This window comes from Rattus rattus, chromosome 10 (genome assembly GCF_011064425.1).
Source record: "Rattus rattus isolate New Zealand chromosome 10, Rrattus_CSIRO_v1, whole genome shotgun sequence".
NCBI classification, from domain to species: domain Eukaryota; kingdom Metazoa; phylum Chordata; class Mammalia; order Rodentia; family Muridae; genus Rattus; species Rattus rattus.
Window position 1 is genome coordinate 83,584,116 of NC_046163.1, and position 20,787 is coordinate 83,604,902.

Below are 20,787 nucleotides of genomic sequence, written 5' to 3' on the forward strand. Positions count from 1 at the left end.
TCTTTCTTAAAGTCCTCCATCATTATCTTAAAATGTGATTATAAATCTAAATTTTAATTTTCCAGTGTGTTTGGATATCCAGTGTTTTCTTTGGTCAGAGAACTGGGCTCTGATGATACCAAGTAATCTTGGTTTCTCTTGGTTAGTTTTCTGTGCTTGCCTCTAGCCATTGTGTTGTCTCTTGTGTTTGCTTGTCTTGCTGTTTCTGAGAGTGACTTGACCCTGGTGTAGGCCTCTGTGTCAGCACTTCTGTAGAACTCTTTTCCTGTTTTCTTTCAGCCTTTTCTGAGAATAGGTGCTCTGATTTCTGGTATGCTGGTGCTCCTGGAGCCTGTCTTTCAGCACTAAGCATGAGCAAGAATCAAAGGGTCCTGCCCCTGATTGTCCCTATGTCCTTGCACCCAGGCGGCACAGTTGGCACTTGGTGATTCCCTCTTGGGTATGGACTGTGGGCAGAGGATAGTCTCCTCTGACTTATCAGGAGTATCCACACTTCTGAGGGTCCAGCTTTCTACCCAACGGGATTTGGGTTCAGGGAATTGTTTGGCCAGTTCAGTTTGGTTTTGGGTGCAATCCACAACCGTGTGTACCTGAGGCTGACTGTTCCTATATTCCTGTGCCAGAGACACTGTGCTGTTTCCTCTTGGATGAGGGATATGAAAGAGGTGTGCAGAAGTGGCAGTCTCAGTGTATCTGCACTCCTATATCAACTCATTATTACACAGACACCCCCCCTTTCTCCAGATAATCCACTGAAACAGAGTTACCTGCTATTGTCTTTACCCTATCCAGAGCTTGTTCTTCCTTTGAAATAAATCTTCCTTTTGCTGAGTTTTTTGTGTCTGAGTGGGATTTGTTCCACCTCCAAGCTCCCTTTCATTTCAGTGAATCACAGCAGCTGTGGTTTCTTGAATAAGGCCTCAATAAGGTCAAGACTCTTGACATTCCAGAATGGGCATGGGGAGGAGCTCACTTTTCTTTACTCCCTACCAAGGACCCATTGAGAGTTAAGGCAGTGCCGATTAGACTCAGTAGGTTATAAAGAAGAAAAAATGAGTCATGAAATACATAGTTATCAAAGCATTCAACATTCAGGAGGCAGAGGCTGATAAACCTCTGTAAGATCAAGACCAGTCTACACAGTGAGTTCTTGGCTAGCAAGATCTACATTGTAAGGTCCTGTATTGAGAGAGAGAGAGAGAGAGAGAGAGAGAGAGAGAGAGAGAGAGAGAGCTGAGAGGGAAGAATAGGATGAAAAGTGAGTCCAGAAAGTTCCAGAGGAATGAGAGAGGAGTGAAATGTATGTATAAAATTCTCAAAAAATTAATAAAAATTATTTAATATATGTGATGAAAAATAGTGCCATCCATATCACATTCTCAAATAGATTGTCCAAGGGAAAAGGATATATAGGTGAGCCTTGATTGCAGCTTTCTCTGAGGTTTCTATTTGATTCTTATTTCTTTTCCTTTCTTGCTGTACACCTGAGTTCTTTATGGAGACATGCATATTACTAGTTGTCAAAGATACATTTGGTTCACAGTCAAGGAAGCTGGAAAACATACAGCCATGTTTTTGATTTCCTTTGTTTCCCGAAATATCACCCAAGCTAAGAAATTCAACTGTGTTAAAGCAAGTAGTACTTATCTGAGCCGTGAGAAATATATTAAGAACACATGCATACTGAGTAAATGGCATATGAGAATGTTTCACAATGAAGAAATGATAACAAGTATAAGATAATTATTATGGTGCTATACATTCCTTGTTGAATGTGGTTGCACGTCTGTATCTCTATGTGATCACACAAACATTCATGTTGCACACACATGCATGGGAGTAGACCAGAAAATGATATCGACTGTCTTTCTCTATTATTCACTACCTTACTTGTGTTTTTATACAGAGCCTCTCAATAAAACTGGAATTTCATTGACTTGTTAGACTGGCTGGGTCTGAGACTCCAGAGATCTACCTACATCTGTGCCATCCACCACCTCCAACAATAGGATTATAGGTGCATGTTGCTATACCTTGCTTATATACTAGATCTTGGGATGGTACAGTCGTCTCAATCTCTATCTCCCCATTCCCCAACATCAGTTTTTTTTTGTTATTCCTAAACTTTTACTACTACATAAAACTGTTTGAAAAACCACTGTCTGAGTAATCAGAATGCTAAAGATCTTATGATCTATTCAGGATTTAAAGCTTTACACAATAGAGAGTGACATGTCATTGAAGGAATAATTTTATGATTAATAGAGGATTTTTATTTGTTTCTTTTTCTTTTCTCTTCTTTTGTTGATGTTGTTGTTGTTTTTGTTGTTGTTGTTGTTGTTGTTGTCAACATTCAACAAGGTAGAGAAATTTGGGAATATGAACCTCAATTGAAAAATGCCTTCATCTAATTTTGTCTGGAAAAGTCTTAGGTAATTGATCTGGGAGGGCAGGGCTTACAGTGGCAGTGTCACTCACTTTGAATGATCCTGTATTCTAAAAGAAATCAGGCTGAGCAAGCCATAAAAAACAAGCCAGTAAACAGCATTCCTCCATGGAATCTATTTCCATTCCTGCCTTTAGATTCCAACCTTGAGTTCCTGCCCTTATTCCCTTCTTTGATGTGCTGTTACTCTAAACCTGAAATAGTTTCCTGAAAAAGTTCAATGAGTCACGGTCATTTAGCTCAGCAATAAAGATTTTCTCACACTATAGTGGTGTAAAGGGCATACATAGTAAATGTCAATAGTTTCCAGACAGAACAAGACAACTTTTAGCTTTGTAGTTACAAAAGTCTCCATGAATTCAATACTTATCCTGACTTCCTTAAAATTGTTTTTAGGAAATGTTTAGAAACAACATGAAGGACAATATTAAGACACCTTACAAAAGAAAAAATGGAGACAATCTCACATGGCAGACACATTTATTTATAGAAAACTTGGAAGCAAGAATATCAATAAAAGAAAACCAAATAATGAAAGTCACATGCCACTAAACTTCATTCTAAAGAACACACACAGCCTAACCATCAGTTGGAGCTGCAAGGATGGGGGATGCTCTGTGGTTTTGGTCACTTAGGGAAGTTCTCTGATTGAACAGGTGTCAGTACTCACAAGAATGCAAAGCAACGAACTAGAACTTACTTAGTACTTATTGCTTGTTACTATGAGTATTAACTAGAAAGGAATAAGCAAACATTCTCCAGCATTATACCTGTTGAATAGTAATATAACCACATTTTTATGTTGGATCTAAGGGTTCCTTCCCATTTACCCTCTGATCCTGATGTGTTCTTCAGTTTTGTTTTTTTTCCTTTTGTTTGTTTGTTTGTTTTTTAACAAGATTTAAAACATCTCTTAGGGATTTTAATTAGGCCAACAAAACATTTCTATAGTCAAGAAAAAGTCCCTGTTGCTATCTAGCTTTTATTACACTATGTGATAAACAATGTGAATTTTGTTCAGTTGGGCAGAGAATCACAACAAATATCAATACAATTTTATAAAAGTAGTATGTTATTTGGTAACTAATAAACTTTCTCCTTGTTTAAAGAAGATACAGATTGTTAGGGAAAAAAACCTGAAATTCAATGCTTTGTATTTGGCACTTTTTATGAGGTTTGGAACAATATTTATTTGTGTTGTTACAATACCAAAAATGGAAAAAAAAAGATTGATTAAGAACAATAAAATCATATTTTTGTTTCACAGTTAATTTGCTGATAATTACAAAATCTTGGGATACATTGATTGATTTTCCTATTAGTTGCTACATTTCAGCCCTCTTTTTGGATACTTTGAAGGTAAAATGTGCTTTCCTGATGAATGGACTTATGTAGAATGTTGGGTTGGTTAGGTCTCTAGGATTTGATAACTCTTAGAGTATTATTTTAGCTTTAAGGAGGAACAAGGGAGAATGTCTCATTTGACAAAGTTGAGAATCCCTCCTTGGCCTGAAAAGTCAATATTGTAAAGGAGCTCCTTATAGTCTGTTACTTAAAGTCAAGAAACGCACAACAGAGATATCTATAATAGAGATAATTATACAAAGACAGAAAATGAAGTTTTATTACAGAACTAGCCATATAGGGTTACCAATCAGTGGGTAGTAATTAAGATGGATTGTTCCCGAAGCTCTACAAAGCTTGCTATACAAGGCTGGTATACTTGTATTTGTTATATATGTACAGGTTTGTCAGTGTTGATACATACACACGCTCATATGTATACTTGTGAACATGTTTGTGAACATGGGCATCTGTATGCATGCATGTTCAGAGAGATTTTTCTGCTTGTTTTTGTTTGTTTGTTTTTGTTTTCAAAAGCCACCTACCTTCTTTTCTGAGACAGGATATCACAGTGGACAAGGATTCATTGACTTGCCTACATTAGATGGTGGTCAAAACCCAGTGTTCTGTGAGACTCTGCCTGCCCAGCAATGTGGAATACATTTAAATTTCGGTTGCATGCTAGGTTCACATTCTTATGTCTGAGATGAAAGAGTATCACACACAGTTAATCTTTAGTCAAATTCTGGCAGATAAGTACAAAATACCCTCACACCCACTGTTACGAATTGCATGACAATAATAAGTAATAACCATAATGTGTATCCAAAGGACTTACTGCAGATACAAGCAGACTTTATAATTGGTGCTTGTACCTCTGTGAGTCACTATGACCCCTACTTAGGTCATATTTATGGGCTTTGCTCTCTTCTTTTGCCAAAATTATTCATTCCTCCAAGGCTTATATTCTCCAAGGTGAGGGACCTGATGATCTTCAATTGTGCTTTAACTGTGTGTAATTTTTTTTGACGGTTTCTCCATTTATTCCTACCACATGCCAGCAAGTCTTTGGTGACAATTGTGCAATCACCAACCTATGTGTGTATAAAAATGTCACTAGGGATAATTTTATTGATTTTCTTCCATCACAGATCTCAGAGATATTCAGCTGATATTTCCCGTTCATGCTGACCACATATCATGTTGTGTTCTTTAAATGTTTTTTAAACATTTATGCTTAGGACTGTGGGTTAAAGATAATTTTAGGCATATTCAAAAAAATATTGTAACAAACTACAGCTACTGAAAAAAATGTCCTCATATTAGATTGAACTACTAGAAATGAATATCTGAGTCTTTGTCATAACATCCTAATGATTTGACTTCTATGAACATAATCATATATCCCACAAATGAATCAGAGAATATTGTAGATGAGGGTATAGACAGAATATTAAAAGAAAAGGAAGAAATCTCTATTTTGCAGCTGTTTCTTTTCTTCCACATTGCATATTATTTTTGATTAATTGAATTAGTGAAACTGATAAGACCCTCGTAATATTGGGATTCTCAGTGTTTCATGTGGAATAGGAGGAGTTCCTATAGTCTCAGGACTCATGATGCTGAATCATCATAAGAACATCCTGAGTCGCTCCCCTATTTAACTTTACATATGACGCAAGAATTTGACTTAAGATATTTTATGAATAAATCATGGATGACCATATCTCTCCAGGAGAGTATTCATCAAAGCAGCATTTAGTGAGTTATGAATTCTGTGGATGACACACTATAGTAATGCTAATTGTAACCCATTATGGGATGAAGATTTCCCTAATGAACCTTCAGTTGAATAATTTTTGTTATTGTAAGTCGCATTATGGCATGCTCTATAAATAACAATAATGAAAACATTTTTGATCAAGAAGGACATACATATAACCATTTGTTTGTCTTCCATTTTCATTGGGGTAAATAGATATATCTTTATATTTGTTGATGTTAAATAATATAACAGGGCATCTTGGAAGTATAGATAAAATATTTTGTAGAGAATGCTTTTCTCTGGCTCTTTAGTTTTCTCTATTTCTGGGCTGTTATGATATAAGCAGCTATTATTCCAAATGATTCAGAGACCAAGTGAGAACTCCTTTTAAGTTGTTTGCCTCTAGTATTTTGTCATAGTGACAGGAAGATTGCTAACACAGTATTCTTTTTTTTTTTTTTTTTTACATTTTCTTTATTAACTTGAATATTTCTTATTTACATTTGATTGTTATTTCCTTTCGGTTTCAAAGCCAACATCATCTAACCTACCTCTCCCTTCTATATGGGTGCCCTTCTCCTTCCCAACCCCCCCCATTACGCGTTTCTCCCAACAATCACATTCACTGGGGGTTCAGTCTTAGCAGGACCAAGGGCTTCACTTTCTACTGGTGCTCTTACTAAGCTATTCATTGCTACCTATGAGGTTGGAGCCCAGGGTCAGTCCATGTATAGTCTTTGGGTAGCTAACACAGTATTCTTAATTGGCTTTCACAAACATCATAGAATTAGAATGGAAAAAGATTAAAATGGCTCAGAATACCCCTTCCTCTCATATGTACAGTTTATAGTTATGGCTATAAAGAAGAAAATGACAATCTATCTGGATGTACTTGTCACTTGCCTTAGCCATACTTGTAGACAATGTTTGGCTGGATATCAGCCCTCACAATTGGCTCAGGCTCTGCTCTTTGGTCATAAGAGCACAGTTCACTTACATTTCAAGCTTTAGTACAGTTCACTTTATTATGGGCGTTGCTGTGGACTTGAATTTACGATTCACGTAGGACAATAAATTTGGACCAAAGTTGGCATAGTTTCATAACCTTATAATTAACCTTTATTTGGTGACTAATAATGAGTTAACAGTTTCTGCATCAGAGCTGTTGATGCCTGCATTCTACATGCATTATGTACTGTGTATATATAAATATACATTGTTATCATTTTTAGCAAATTAGAAAAAGTCTATTTAATATTTAAGTTTTCAGATTTATATTCTGCTTTGCTCTCTTATTTTGCTTTGTCAAAAGGTTAGCTTTTCTGACAAACTAGATAGGATAGGTAATGGATTACAGCTCTTGCTTCAGAGTTAGAATGTTGTATAGGGACTGGAAATTAAACATCTGCAGAGTCATTGGCAGATGTATTTTCCTGTGCTGTACTGTGTTGTGTTGTGCTATGGTGTGCTGTGCAAGCTGTGTTGTGTTTTGCTGTATTCACCCTAATTTAAAGTGCATATAATTGACCAAAAAGGAGTTTACACAAGATCAGTTCAAAGTTGTGGTTTTTCCAGAGCTGTCTATGAAGTGACTTATATAATAATCACCTTTATTGTTATTTTTTTCTACTAACAAGTTGCTACTATGTAATTGATTTGTCCTGTTTAACCACATGGATACCATGTTGTTTAAACTTTTATTTCACCATGTGTTTTTGTTTCCTTCAGTAGGGGGATAGATTACCTATTATTTATTCCTTGATATGTACTGTGTCCTGAAGAAATAAGCAATGTGGTCATGCAGAAAAAAAGATCATAAAAGTGTCATAAAAGATCAAAAAATGGCTACAGGAATGAAAAGACACTGTGAACAGCAGCCAACAGCCCTGAGAAGTCTGAAGGAAAGAGCAGAGTACAGAATGTCTATCTCATCTTGGGGATGTATTATTGTGTCTGTCCATGTTTCTGAAATATACATTGGCAAATTGGATACATCAAGTTGGAAGAAGAATTTAACATCATTATCTGTTTAAAAAATTGGTTCTTTTGGGCTACAGAAAAGGCTCAGGAGTTAGATTGGCTGCCATAAAATCAAGAAGACCTAAGTCCAAATCCCAAATTCACAGCATAAAGCCACATGTAATGGTATACCTTGATTCTAGCATGGAGAGACAGGCAAAAGTATATCCCTGGTATTCAATGGCCAGCCAGTTTAACCAAAGCAATGATCTCTGAATTCAGTAAGAGACCATGTTCCAAAAGAATGTGGTAAGCTGCAGAGGAAGACACCTGAACCTGATCACTAGCCTCCAAATTTGCCTGAATAAGTGCACACACCCTTGTACGTATGTACGTAATAATATTGAACACACACACACACACACACACGCACACACACACAAAACTCATACACACAGAACAAATTCACAGAAATACTGCTATAATTAATATAGTCCTACTTATTTTACCGTGCCAAAAAGTACTATCCTGTTAGCATTTAGCATTCTCTTTCTTCTCCTCAATTCTGTTTAAAATTTTATATTCATAGTGTTGCCCAAACAAATAAACCAGTCCAACATGGTCCAGATCTACAGTATGGGAGACTTCTGACCTATTACTAGAGGTTTAGTGCAAAGGTATTCTGAATTCTATTTGGCATTTTGATTCCTACACAACCACAGGCCAAGCTGAGTGAGGGTAGATGAGTTCTAGTTAGCAAATTCTGCATTGCCCTTTCTTATTATTTTTCTCTCTGATTTGTATTGTGATTTCTTTTCATTTATCTGAAAGTAATGAAAATTTAGATAGAATCACATAATCAAAATAGATTGGATGAATTAACCTTGAAACTTTCTTGCCTCTAGTTTTGTGTGTGAATGACTGTTGAGAAAGCTGTGATGCATTGAAAATTAGATGGATATTATAACTCTCTGAAGCCCACAGGGGTTCTATCAATTACATTTCATGGACAAATATTTCATAGAGTAGAATCAGCATACACGAAAATATTGATTTTATGCTTTCCGGCTATGCCAATATTGATGTTTGTGGTCTGATTCACTACTTTGAAAATAGAACTCAGTGTTACTTGTAATTTGTCACAGAGATGAGTGTTTTCTGCTCTACCATAAGTAAAGTAAGATTTCTTGATAGAGAAGAAAAAAGCTTACAGTTTCCCACTGTTCCTTGCCATACCAGTTTGACATGGTGGTAGTGATTTTGAATCTTGGTTATCAGAATGACAAAGTTGGGAGATGATAATATATAGAAATGTTCTCAAATTTGAAATGGTTCTTCCAGGAGGATGAAGACTCTCATATATGGGGAAGACGAACTTTATAGGATTCACTAGGACCCCACCTAAGAGTATGAAAAGCAACAAATGGTTGCTGGAAGAGATTGACCAGCAGGACTTCAGAAAGGAGACACATCAAACTTTTGAGGATACTCATCCATGGGCTTTTATGTGAAGCATGGGCTGTTGCCCATGCTTCCCTACTGCTAAGTAACCTCTCACCCACACTCATGTAACTAATCCTAATAAACTCAGTTTCACTGAGCGAGGCTTTGGTAAATTTGCTACTGAGTAAACCTGTGTCTCATCTTCTTAGGAAGAATCTCTTGCATCAGTGCATCTACCCTCTAAAAAGAATGAAGTTATTGAGAGAGGCTTTCTATAAAAGGAAAAGGTACAACATGCTCTAACTATTCTGATTTATGTTTTGATGTTGGTTGTTTTCTTTCTGATACTCTCAAATATTTGCTACAAGGCCATTAACAGAAGCTATACTGTGTGCTATTTGTACTTGCCATATATATCAGTGTGGGGCAAACAGAACTTTTCTGTTGATAGCATTAGATTATACCAGCTATTCTGTCACAGTCTTAAAAACCATGCATTCTACACAAACCTAAATTTATTTTCTGGTCTTAGAATTTCTTATTAATATATTATTAATATTATCTTATAAGAATTTACATCTTATTTAATACCTGCAATAATTTCCTAAAAGCAACCTTTCTGGTTGCTGTTTGAGTTATGTAATAATCCTGATTTCTCCCTATAGTCTGGACTTAATTATTAAAGCTATTTATACTTAGGCTTTGCTATGGCTTTATTTGGTTTATTTTGGTATGGTTATTGACTTATGTTTTTTATTATTGTTATGAGTAAAAATTTAACAAAGCAACTTCTGAAAAAAGATTTATTTTGACTCATTTTTGAAGATGTAATCTATTATAGTAAAGAATCCTGAGACCATAGCAACAAGATTATGAGGCTGCTTAATCATACCTGAGCAATCAGGAAGTAGAGATACACAGGAAGTGAGACTCCATTCTACATGAAAGTTCTCCCTCCATAGCCTTAAGTCAAATCATGCCACCACCTGAAAATTTGGTGTTCAAGCATTAGCTTGTGCAGTGTTAAATAGAAAGAGTTATGTATTCATATTCTGCATACAACTGACCAAAATTTGGAAAAAATATGGTACTACTGGTATGAAACTGATACAGTTTTCATAAATTATTAAGAGAAATGTGTAATGATTAGAGATTGACAAATTCATATGTTATCATTTATTTTCTCAGAAAACACACAGTAAGCATCTTCTCTGTTACAAGAGATAGTAATACTCTGTGGAAACCACTTGGTGTGTGGTGTATGTACACACACACAGACACACACACACAGACACACACACAAACACACTCACACACATACACATCTTGCAAAAAAGTATATATATATACCATTTACCAAAGTTAAAATATATGTATTATTATATATTATAAACAAATGTTATCTATTATATATAATATATTATATATAATTTTGTGAACATACATATATATGTTATATTATATAATATATTATATATAATTTATTATTACAAAATATAATATATTTTATATAATATAAAATAAATATTGTATATAATTTTGTGAATATGCATACGTATGTATAAATATATATTCATGTGTTAATATATTTCATGAAAATATTTTCAAAAAAAATTTAAAAATTAGGCTGAAAGAAGAAATTTCAAATATATTTTGTATAAAGGACTCAAGGATCCAGCATAAAGACAGGGCATCAAGAGAGGAATAGGATTCTTATCACACAGTCAAATCTCTGACACATAATTGTTCCTATATGAAAGAACTACAGTGATGGAAATGGAGAAGAGCCTGAGGAAAAGAAGGTACAGGAACCGTCCCAAGAGGGGATCCAGCTCAAGGTGGCAGGTGTGGAGTGGGGGGGAGAGGGCAAGGCCTGACACAATTACTGAGGCTACAAAACACTCACAAAAAAATTACCTATTGTGACTGCCCTCCAAAAGACCCAACAAGCATCTGAAAGTGTCAGATGCAAATATTTCTACCCAACTAATCACCAAAAGCTGGTGACCCTTGTGGTAGAATTAGAGAAAAGCTGCAAGAAACTGAGGAGGAGGGTGACCTTATAAGGGGACCAGCAGTCTCACTTAACTTCAACAAATGAGTTCTCTCATACACTGGATCACCAACCAGGCAACATATACCAGCTGATATGAGTCCTTCAACACATATATAGCAGAGGACTTTAGGGTCTGCATGCAGTCAGAGAAGATGTATCTAACATCAAGAGATTAAGGCCCCAGGGCATATAAATGTTTGGTGGGGTGGGTGGGTTTGGCTGTGTGGGTGGTGTGGGGACGACCTAGTGGATATAAAGGTAGCAGACAGGAGGTATGGAATGTGGAATTTTTGGAGGTTGGGCCAGGAGGTGAATAAAATTCTGAGTGTAAAAATAAAAGTCAAATAAATAAATTTTAAAAAAGAACACCAGAAAACATTCTGATTGTTTGTAATGGTTTGTAATATACCAGATACTCTCCTACAACCCTAAGTCCAATATTCAATCCTTCTCATTGCCCTAACCTAGCACCCAGAAGTTTTGCATACTCCCTACTCTAGCAGTTATACCAGCACCTGTCAGAACGCTTGCTAACCTGGTCACTGAATCCCCCCACCAAAAGAAATAAGCACACAAAAGAGGAGAATATAGAAGGAAATAATTAAACTGAGAGCTGAAATCAATAAAAAGAAATGAGAATTATCTAAAGAATTGCGAAAACAAAAATTTGCCTTTTTGAGAAAGTCAATAAAATTTATAAAACATTAGTCAAACTATCTAAAAGAAATACATAATTATCTGAGTATATACCATTTACCAAAATTAAGATAAAATGAGATAAACAATTTACATAGACCTATAACCCCTAGGGAAGTAGAGACAATCATTAAAATAGCAGAGTCCCAATAGCAGAGACTGAGGGAATGGTCAACCAATAACGGGCCCAGCTTGATATTCATTTCATGTGCAAGCACCAATACTTAACACTATTAATGGTACTCTATTAGGCTTGCAGATAGGAGCATGTTGTATTCTGAGTGATACCACACAGCAGCTGATTCAGACAGATACAGACACCCAGACCCAAATGGTGTGAGTGGTTTCTGGACTCATGTAAGAATACGAGGAAGGATTGCAGGCCCATAAGGGGTAGGGACAACATAGTAAGACCAACAGAGTCAGCTAACCTGGATCCGCTGTCTGAAACACCAACCATAGAACACACATGGGTGTGACCTAGGCCTCCCTGTATATATGTAGCAGATGCGCAGCTTGGTCTTTATATGGTTCCTGAATAATTCAAATGGAGGCTATCCCAAAACCTGTTGCCTGTATGTTAGATATGTTCTTCTACCTAGGCTGCCTTGTCTGGCCTCAATGGGAGAGGAAACATATAGCTATTCTAAGACTTGAAATGCCATGTTGCAGGGAATACCCAGAGAGTCCCCACTTACTCAGAGAAAAGGGGATGGCAATAGGGGATAGGTAAGCATTGTTGGAGAAGGTGACCAGGAGAGGGGCAGGCAGCAGGATGCAAAGTGAATTAAAACAATTCTAACAGCGATGACTACATAGTTTCCATCCAAGAGATAGAGGGGTAATTCAATAAACAAAAATTTTTCAATGTAATCCACAATATAAATAAATTGATAAAAAACTAAAATCAAAAACCAAAACATAATCACCTCATTGGATGCTGAAAAGCCTTTGACAAAATCCAACATCCCTTCATTATGAAAGTCTCAGAAACAGTAAGGATACATAAAAAAGCAATATACAGCAAGCATATAGGCAAGATTGAAGGAAATGGAGAAATTAGTTCCAATAAAATCACAAAAGGACAAGGATGTACATTCTCTAACATATCATCCAATAAAGTACTTGAAATTGTGGCTACAGAAGTAAAACTGAAAGAATAAATATTTTAAACTATCCATCACTGACCCTGCTGTGAGGACAAGTGCACCTCATAGCAAAGAATAACATAAAACATTTTGGGGATGTAGTCTGGCTATAGCCACCACAAACCATCTGGCCTCGATAGGGCCTGACTCAACATTCCTGAGAAAAACGAGAATTTGGGTCAGCTTGTCCCAGGAGGAGGGTGGCCTAGAGTTGAACTGAGTCCAAGTTACAAACCAATGAAATTGCTTTGTGTGACTGTTGCTAACTGCCTATGTAATTTTCCCTATAAATCCCCTCCCCTAGTTGGGCTCAGGGTCGACTCCTCTGTCTCCTGTGTGAGAGACGTGTCGTCCCCAGAGCTCTGGTTCCTCAAATACACCTCTTGTTTATTACATCAAGACCAGTTTCTCGTGAGTTCCTCGGGGGTTGCGTCATCTCAAGATTTGAGTGGGGTTTTTCGCCACCCCAGTGGTCACTCATTTGGGGGCTCGTCTGGGATCTCGCAACCACCCACAACTTCGAAGGCCTTCTTGGAAGTAAGGGGGATCCTCAATTTTGTCTGAGTGTGCGGCTGCTGTCTGTGTCTGTCTCTTTTCTGGTTCTGGTTAGTATCGGTTTGAAATAAGGGCGTGGACTTGGAATCCCACTCCATGTAGCCACTTCTGCTGTCCATGAGAACCCTCTGGCCTCGGAAAGGGGGACACCCTGGGCGCACAAGCTGCAGCACTGGAAGACGTTCGACAGGTGGAGAGCAGTTGGGAGGACCATACTGTGGGCAGTCAGGAGGACCTGACTGTGGGTATTTTTGGAGAAAAGGAGACAGAGTTCTCCTTTTACCTAGGCCGGAGTGGGCGAGGAATCCCACTCCATCAGAGGTCGCGTTCGGCTGCCTATTTAAGTCTAGGTGTGGACAAGTGTGCTTGGACATGTTACTGTCTGTTGTCTGTATTCTCTTTCTGTGTTTGGTGTTCTTTTTCTTTGGGGCAGGCTGTGACAACCCCTTTGTGTTTGACGGTGGACCATTGGACGGACGTTAGGGCAAGAGGACACTCTGGAATCCTGTTGGAAGGTGGAATCAGATGGTCCATCTCATTCCAGAAGCAGCTAAGGTTAAGCTGCACTTTGGGCCAGGTGATGAAAGGTATCAGGCATCTGTTAGGATTACTTCTCTTGGTCTTGTTTGTCTGGTTTGTTTTCTGTGGTATTGTCGAGTGACTTTTTGGCTTTTGTTTCATTTCTGAATTTGGACTGAAATCTTGGACTGACGACTGTGTTTGAAATCATGGAACTATTTTTTTTTTTTTTTTTTGTTCGTCAAAGAGTTTTACTTGGTCCTCTTTGTGCTTAACTTAAAAGTTAAAAATAGTTTGCTTGAGGAAAATTGTTTTCTGCTGGAGAGTTTTATCTTTCTCTCTTGTGCCTCCTCTCCAAGGAGAGATGCCCCTCCCTTTACTCCCCTTGTCCAGTCTAGCTGCTGTTAAAAGTTGTGTATGAAGGACTTCAGGTTACCTGGTGACCCTGTCTGAAGCAGGCATTAACAGAAACCTGAAAGCTTTACCTTAAATCCTGAAGAAAAATTCTCCCTGTTGCTTAAACATTCACAGCTTCTAAGGAAGGAACAGCACAGAGTAGAGAAGTGTGGGGCTGAGGGTGGCAAGTGTGCAGGCCTACTAGAAGCAAGCTGTAGGCTGCACTTGTGCAGCGGCGTATCTCAGGCCAAGTCAGCGTAAGAGGAGTTTCAAGGTGATAGGCCAGCCGGGGTTGATGCTTTGACAGCAAAAAGATAGTGTGGAGTTAGTGGTTGTTTTATGAGATATTGGCCCTGAAAAAAAATTCCAGTTGCTGCCCTCAGTGGCCAAACCTTCAACACTTGCTCACAGAAGGAGAGCGTTCATTAAGAGAAGTTCTTTAAGGAAGTCTGCCTTATGTGCTGGCCTTATTCCAAGAGAGGAGTTGATCTCCAACTTTAAGTAACTTTCCCTGTTAGTCATCATTGACATGGAGAGTGCCTTTGATCCTATCCCCTCAGCAGCCAGTTCCAGCCCCTGTGGTCAAATGCCTTATATTGGGGGGCAGAGAAGCCCCTAAAATAGTGTCAAAAAGAATCTACAATGAACTGTGAAGAACTTTGTTTTGTCAGTCAAAATATAGAATTCAGGCTTTGTCTGTGGCCAAGGTCAGGATTTATGTTTTCTTTTGCATGGGCCTTTAACCCAGTGAGACAGTTTGGTAAAGGGCTGCTACTGAGGTCCTGAAAGTCCCAGATGAACTGGTTACAATTCTTTTGTCAGCCACTTGACAGCTAGCACCCAGGTCCTAACCATTTCACCACCCTTTTGTTATTAGTTCTTACTGGAAACCTAGTGACGTTTAGAGGTTGGGTCTCTTGAGAGGCAGAGTCCCCAAGCTGACACTGAAGGGAGGTACTCTTTAAGTAAAATCTAAGTCCAGAGAGAAAGTCGGTAACAGATCAAATGCCTCTCTGCTTGCCTTTCTGTTTCACAGGAACAAAGCCTGTGCTTATTTTTACAACTGTCTTTTTGTCCCAAAAATGGCCTCTTGGTTTAGCTGTGTGACTAAAGGCTATTTGTCCTCTTCAGTGGACCTCTATTCTCAAGATTATCTTCTTGTTTTCTCACCATCCCATTTTGAGATGCTTGTTAGTCACTGTTACAGGTCTTCTTTACCACCAAGGAAAGACAGAATCCTACTAGAGGCCAGAAAAAATGTTCGAGACATGGATGGAAGTCCCTCACGCCTGACTGTTGACTTCAATACCCCTGAAGGTAGGGAGTGCACCAGGTCTACCTCCAGGCTCCAAGGGTGGGTCTCTGAGGGGCTGGAAAATGCCCCACCAATCTGGCTAAGATAAGGAAAAAAATATGAAGAAAAAGTTACAGAAATTTGAAGGGTTAAGTTAAGTTGATGAGAGTTAGTGTAAGTTGCAGAGAAAGTAAGGTAAAAGTGTGGTTCAGGGTCTGTGCACATAAGTGGACAGCATCTAGTAGCTGCAGAGGAAGATGCAGAAGATATAATAGAGAGATTGAGGAAGATAAAGAGGGAAGAAGGTAAAAAGAGCAGGAAGCTAGGGAAGAAAAGAGACAAGAGGAGGAGGTTAGAGAGCTAAAGAGAGATAAAAGACAGGAGAGGAACATATACTGGCCACAGTAATTAGGGGACCTAGGAAGACAGTACCTGGCAACAGAAGAGAATTCCTGGCTAAATATCAATGTGCCTAATATGAAGAAAAAGGACACTGGGTAAGGGACTGCCTCAGGAAGAACAAGAGGGGCCTCTCCACCAGCAGCCCCGAAGGCAAGCCTCTCAGTCCTAGAGTGCTGGCTATGCGCAAAGATAGAATGGAAGCCCGCCCAGTTGTTTTGTGAATACCGGGACCCAACACTCTATGACCAAATGGGCTAGTGTCCAGCAAAAGACCTTGAGTACAGGGGACTATCAGCAGCAAATAATACTCATGGACTAACCGAAGAAAGGTGGACCTTGGCATGTGCCGGGTATCCCACTTGTTCCTTGTGATCCCAGACTGCCCCTATGAGTCTAAACCCTGCAACACTGCTCCCGGAAACCGACCTAGACCACCCTTCACTGTTAGCAGGTGCTCATTATAGCACAGGGGTGGCAAAAAGATCTGACTGACCAGCAACCAGAAGGGGTAGATGCCATCTGGTTCATAGATGAGAACAACTTCTTAGAGAAGGGAAAAGATAGCTGGAGCAGCAGTGGTAGATGGAAACAGAGTCATATGTGCTCAGGCCCTACCAGAAGGCACCTCTACTCGGACGGTAGAGCTCGTTCCCCTCACCAATGCCCTTGAGCTGAGAAAGAGACTTAACATTTATGTGGACAGCAGGTATGGCTTTGCCACAGCCCATCAGCAGAGGGGCCTGCTGACATCTGAGGACAAGAAAAAAGAGAAGGGCATTGTTAAGGGCCCACCATAACCCAGCCAGGACAAGGAAGAGACTCTGGTACACCTCAACAGGAAAGAAGATCCTGCTACAAAAATAGGCAGAGGCCATGATAAAAAAAAAAAAAAAATGCATCAATGGACTCACTTAGGGGTAAGCAAACTCATCCAGATGTTTTCAAAAACTAACTATTATGTCACAAGTCTCAAATATCTCATAGAACAGATAGTTCACTGATGTATACCATGCCAAAAGGTAACTGTTTTCAGGAAAGTTGACTCTGGCAGGAGGCTCCGTGGGAAATGGCCTGGATCCTACTGGGAATTGGACTTCACAGAGATAAAAACAGGAAAAAAGATGGGTTAGATTTAGCTCAGTGGTAGAGCGCTTGCCTAGGAAGCACAAGGCCCTGGGTTCGGGTCCCTCCTGAAAAAAAAAAAAAAAAAAAAAAAAAAAAAAAAAACAGGAAAAGATGGTTACAAATGTCTCCTAGTGTTTATAGATATCTTTTCAGGAATAGGTAGAAGATTTCACCACCAAGCAAGAGACAGCCTCAGTAGTCATCAAGAAGATAATGGAAGATATCTTCCCCCTGTTTGGAGTGCCCAAGATAATTGGGTCAGACAATGGCCCTGCCTTTGTTGCCAAGGTAAGCCAAGGTGTGGCCAGGTATTTATAGGTCAATTAAAAATTATATTACATCTACATACCTCAAAGTTCAGGACAGGTAGAATAAATAAAATTCTAAAAGAGACCTTGACCAAATTGACCACGAGGACTGGCGCAGACTGTGTGGCACTCCTTCCCTCTTGCTCTCTTCAGAGCAAGAAATGCCCCTTCGAGATTCAGCCTTACCCATGTCCCTGAAGAGACTACAGAGATCAGGGGAGATTAAAAAGATAAATAAACCTCTAAAGGAGACCTTGACAAAATTGGCCTTAGAGACTGATGGGGGAAGACTGGACTGTCCTTCTTCCTTTTGCTCTGTTCCGCATATGAAACACTCCTGACCCTTTTGGCCTAACACCTTATGAGATTATGTATGGGAGCCCTCTCTTTCATTGAATCGGGCAGGGTCCCCTACACTGAGGTTTTTCCTAAAACCCTGTTTGCTCATTTAAAGGCTTTAGACACAGTTCAAAGTGGAATTTGGAGCCAAGTGAAGGACACATATAAGACTGGAAGTCCAGGGCGCCTCACCAGTTTCCAGAGGGAGACACAGTCCTGGTCCAGCGACACCAGGCTGAGAATTTAGGACCTCACTGGAAAGGACCCTATCTAGTACTGTTAACCACTCCCTTTGTTGTTAAGGTAGATGGGATTCCTAAATGGGTCCATGCCTCCCATTTGAAGACAGCACCAGATGTTATCAGTAATGAATGGAAGTTAGAAAAAACTGTTAATCCCCTTAAGCTTGGAAACTGATTTGGCAAGTTTCCTTCCAGGCCGGGGAGGTAATATGGTCCATCTCCATGGTGACCCCACCATACACATGGTGGCCCACTCTCAACCCTGTTTTTTGTAAGTTGGTAGCTGGGCTGGACACCTGGGACATTTCTGACACAGATCCTCAGAGTATGCCTCTAGAAGTCCCAAAGAGATTTTCATCTGGGGGTAAGTTCGGATGCGGAAGTCCAGAAGCAAGGTGCCAATTGGGGAGACTGAGGTTTTACATTTGTCCCCGAGATAGCCGAGACCAGGCTAACATCCAGCATTGTGGGGGCTTAGAAAGTTTGTACTGTTCTGCTTGGGGATGTGAGAATAATTTCCACGCTCCTAGGACCCTTAGTTATTCTCTTATTACTTTTTGCCCCAGTAGGAGGGTGGCCTAGAGTTGAACTGAGTCCAAGTTACAAACCAATGAAATTGCTTTGTGTGACTGTTGCTAACTGCCTATGTAATTTTCCCTATAAATCCCTTCCCCTAATTGGGCTCGGGGTCGACTCTGTCTCCTCTGTGAGATACGTGTCATCCCCAGAGCTTATATTTTGTGAGCTTGCTTATAATTTTAGAGAACTCATGAAGTGATATCATTAAAAAATTTTAACAAAAGCATGACTATTAGCCTTATATTATGTAATTTTGTTGCTTCTTCAATGTAAGAAATTAGAAAATTGAATCTTTCAGTGTATATGGAAATTTTTCTACAAACTTTTACTCTCACAATGAGCTTTAATATTTGGGGAGTAGCTGTTGCTGCAAAAAAAATTCAACATTCCCTTTTTAATATTTGAAACTAATTTTAAGCTTCTAAGGATATGTTAATTGGCTAAGTACCTCACCTTACCAGAGGACTTAGGTCTTTGTTATCCTCATTGGAGATAAAGCTTCAGTTGACTTAATACAGAATTGTAGGCTAGAGTCTTGAAAGTATTTTAGAAAAAGAAACCTGGTTAAACATATCTTATTCCAAACAGCAATTAAATGGGTTATTACAAAATACTGTAATTGCCCTATCACATATACAAATTTTTCATGCAAAATTGATGATTTTACTCTTTGCATGCTTTTGTATTTACTGTAAATTTGTGCATGCAACCCATAGAATAAGTGGTTCATCTAATGAAAATGCTACATATGTGATTGGACCACTTGTTTATTCTCTAGAGTTTCCCCTTGTTCAGCACAGATTATTGAATTACATGCTATAGACGCTGTTTTTTAAGTGTTAAAAAATCAATCTTTCAATTCATGTAGTGATAGCCAATGTGTGGCTTGTGGTTTACAATTGATTAAAAAGTTTTCCTTTTTTTTAGATAGTTCTAACCCTCAAATTTTACAATTAGTTAACGCTTTATTGGAGGCAAGTTTTCTATATAAAATAAGTGAGTCATGATTTCAGTTTGAATGTCTGACAACTCACTGTCCTTTCAGTGCTTTGGCTCAGACAACTAAACAAAACCATAGACAGCTCTTTGAAAATGATAATGGAGTTGATAGCACACACTCATGAAAAGAGGAAGACTCCATTTCCTTACTCTCAACTCCCAGCCTTGCCCTGTCAGCTCAGGGATTTCTAAGTAAGGTTAAATCTGGGCCATGTTTACAGGATTTGGCATTTCTAATTAATGCTTATGTTTGGGTAAATAAAGTTCGTGAGGGGCTGGAGAGATGGCTTAGTGGTTAAGAGCACTAAGTACTGTTCCTTTATAGGCCATTTAAGAACTCAAACTGAATTGCCTGGATCCCTTAACAAGGGTAGTGAACAATACCAGGCAGATTGTAGCCCTTACATAAGAACAATTAGTCAAAAAAATCTCATTCTTTTATATCACCAAAACAATAATGCTGGAGACAATAATTTGTTTTACAAGTCAATTTATATATACAAGTGCTCAGTGTCCTCAATTTAATCCTCGAGGACTTACCTTAATAAATAAAATCTTAACAATATCGTAATCAGTAAAAAGGGGAAGTTATATCCCTGTATGCTATACTATTATTTAAATAATGCTCTTTTTATTTCAATTTTAAAATTTGGATGCCAAGGAACACTCTGAATGTCTACGGCACCCTACAACTAGGCATACTTCTGCCTAGGTAAAGTAAAAGGGTCCACATATTGACATGATCCTGTCCAGGTATTTTTATGGGGAAGAGGGCATGTTTGTGTTTTTTCTACAGGATGCTACAGGAGTGTGCCAGCTGCCTGAGTGGCTGGTGAGACATGCTGATCCTGGGAGGATGAAGATTCAGTTCTCCTGGTTTGGGTCCCTGGACTAATTCCTTTGATTTTAGAGGAAGATGGAGGATTTCCTCTCATCTTTTGTCATCACAGAGATCTTGGCATTGCTGCAGTCATTGTTACTGCTACTGCGTGTCCCATCCCACCGTGGCCTGCACCCCAACCCTCTGTGCACCACTGCTTGCCAGAGAAAACTGGACTCCAGCTGTTACCACTGCCCCCCCTCATTCCCCTGGTGGCTCTTGCCACCTTGACTGGTGTTGTCATTTTGCAGTCTGTAGTTTCACAGAAATGCCATCTGTGTGAAACTGCTGT

The 20,787-nt window shown here is 38.9% G+C and overlaps 1 protein-coding gene across 1 annotated transcript in view; it reads left to right on the plus strand.

Annotated features, from left to right (window-relative positions):
* The first annotated feature begins 15,595 nt into the window (after window positions 1-15,595).
* Window positions 15,596-20,787, plus strand: part of LOC116910959 (cyclin-G-associated kinase-like) — a 36,955-nt gene continuing 31,763 nt past the window's right edge. The window contains 2 exon segments of the mRNA XM_032914686.1: window positions 15,596-15,644; window positions 18,201-18,401. Coding sequence (XP_032770577.1) covers window positions 15,596-15,644; window positions 18,201-18,401 — 250 coding nt within the window.